We start from the raw sequence: 2,054 nt of genomic DNA, 5'->3' as shown, positions 1-2,054 counted from the left end.
GGTACTCACAATTTCAGAGGATTCTGATACCAGAGAAATTAAAAGAGGAAAAAATAGGCAATGAAAGTAAGACAGGAGTATGCAGGAAAAAAAAGATAAAGGGAAGAATTCCAAACTAATGGGATTTCTCTCCTTTTCTCCTCTACCCTCCACAAAAGCTAAAAAAACAAAAATAAAGCCCAGTGTGGGAATAATCCATTTTTTACTTTATCTTGTTTTTCAAGGGATGGCTGCTCTTAGGAGAAAGCTAACTGTAGTCGGAGATGACTGCTGCGGTAAGACGTGCCTCCTCTTTGCTCTGCTTCACGAACAGCTTCCCGAGTCCTACGAGCCAACTCTGTTTGACACTTACAGCACTGACACAGAGGTAGACGGGAAGGAGATGAAACTAATTCTCTTCGATGTGGGAGGGAAGAATGAATTCAGTTACCGAAATCTCCGCTCAGTGTTCTACAAGGACACAGACGTTATTTTAATGTGCTTCTCCGTGGATAGGCCTGACTCACAGCAAAACATCCTTGATTTTTGGGTTCCAGAAATCAAACTGTTCTGCCCTACAGTACCTTTTATTCTGGTGGCTACCAAGATAGAACTAAGGGATGATGAAGGTATTAAGAAGAAACTAACTACTCCAGGCAACGAGCCAATTAACACTGCAGAAGGAAAAGCTCTAGCTGCCAGCATTGGGGCATATGCTTACCTGGAGTGTTCTGCCAAGACAAACGAAGGTGTTGATACAGCCCTGGAGATTATTAGCCAATGCGCAATAAATGAGAAAAGGAGACGAAAGAAGCACTACAGGCACTGCCAAATTTTGTAAGAGGAGCGAGCATTATTTTGTTGTTGTATTTCATGACATGGAAAGGTAAGTAGATGTCTTTGTTGGTGTTGTGTGGGTGCTATAAGGACTGCTTTTATGTTATAGGAGGGAAAAAATCCCTTATGTCTGCAAAGTGTCACACTTGAAAAGTTGGATTGCTTTCCTTCTCCACCTCCAAAACAGGCTGAAGAGCACAGTTCCAGCTTTGAGTTGAGTACTGGTCTTGCAAAATGGAAATGACCAAGCTACATACAGTTCTCCACAGAGTTTTTTTGGTCAAGGGAGATACACACAGACTAGGACAGGAACCTAAAACAGAGCTATTGAGACAAGCACAAGAACATCATGGTCAGTGAATCTAATCCTGGCTTCCTGGTTGCAAGGCTTAGTGGCAAGCAGCTGTGCTGACAAGGTTTCCTAGTATGTACTGCCTTCCATACACTTCCTTGAAGGATGTCCTTAGGGAAGGGTGTCACCACACGCACACACACACACACACACACACATATCCAGTAGTCTGCTGTGCTAACAGCAGGGGGTTTCTGACTGGCAGAACAGGTCTGACTTTCTCTAGGATTCATTCGTAGAGTTGGCCTGGGCATGGTTCCATAAATGCATGGTACAATGAAGGCAGTGCTATCTCCACCTCTTCTTCAGGCACAGGTAAATAAACGGGGGTAAAACAGCCTGGCTCTGGGGTAGGATAATCCTGTTCTTGATAGAATTCCTACCTTAAAAGGACAGAAGTAAAAAGACCAGACTTTGTTTTCTAAACCCTTGTCCTTATGGTCTGAATGTATCTTAAATCTTTCTGTCTTTCTTTAGCACTTGTAGGCAGAAGACATGAAGTAAAGGGAATGCCAACAACCACGTTCTCAGCTTTGCAAGTCATTAACAATCTGGAAAGAGACTGAGCTATGCTGTCAACCTAAGCAGAAAATCTCAGAGAGGCACAGAGATGGACCAAAATGGAAAGACTTTGTGTGCATCTCCGTACTCCTCCCTTCTCTGAAGCACTCACTGCTGGCAGCCCAAGGAACTGAGTTATGGACTGACATTGAGGGCGTAAACCTGGGAGCGGGCATATAATGTGACTGCAGGACTTGAAGGCACATGCTGTAACACATCAAGCGGACAGAAAAAGGCAAGGTAAACTCCTCCTGATCCTGAAGTAAAGGTACAGGGCTAGTTGAGCATAACTGTCATGAACTAGGAGAACACAGGACTCTATCAC

The 2,054-nt window shown here is 43.9% G+C and overlaps 1 protein-coding gene across 1 annotated transcript; it reads left to right on the top strand.

Moving 5' to 3' along the window:
- The first annotated feature begins 226 nt into the window (after positions 1–226).
- Positions 227–820, top strand: LOC137667066 (ras-like GTP-binding protein RHO). Its single transcript, XM_068407500.1, has one exon. It carries the CDS (start codon positions 227–229, stop codon positions 818–820), a length of 594 nt encoding a protein of 197 aa, XP_068263601.1.
- Positions 821–2,054: the final 1,234 nt, after the last annotated feature.

The sequence above is a fragment of the Nyctibius grandis genome, chromosome 1, assembly GCF_013368605.1.
Source record: "Nyctibius grandis isolate bNycGra1 chromosome 1, bNycGra1.pri, whole genome shotgun sequence".
NCBI lineage: Eukaryota > Metazoa > Chordata > Aves > Nyctibiiformes > Nyctibiidae > Nyctibius > Nyctibius grandis.
This window is presented reverse-complemented; position numbering and strand designations above follow the sequence as displayed.

Bases quoted from the DNA above. Each gene is read 5' to 3' on its own strand.
- LOC137667066 (XM_068407500.1), top strand. From the start codon at position 227: ATGGCTGCTCTTAGGAGAAAGCTAACTGTAGTCGGAGATGACTGCTGC.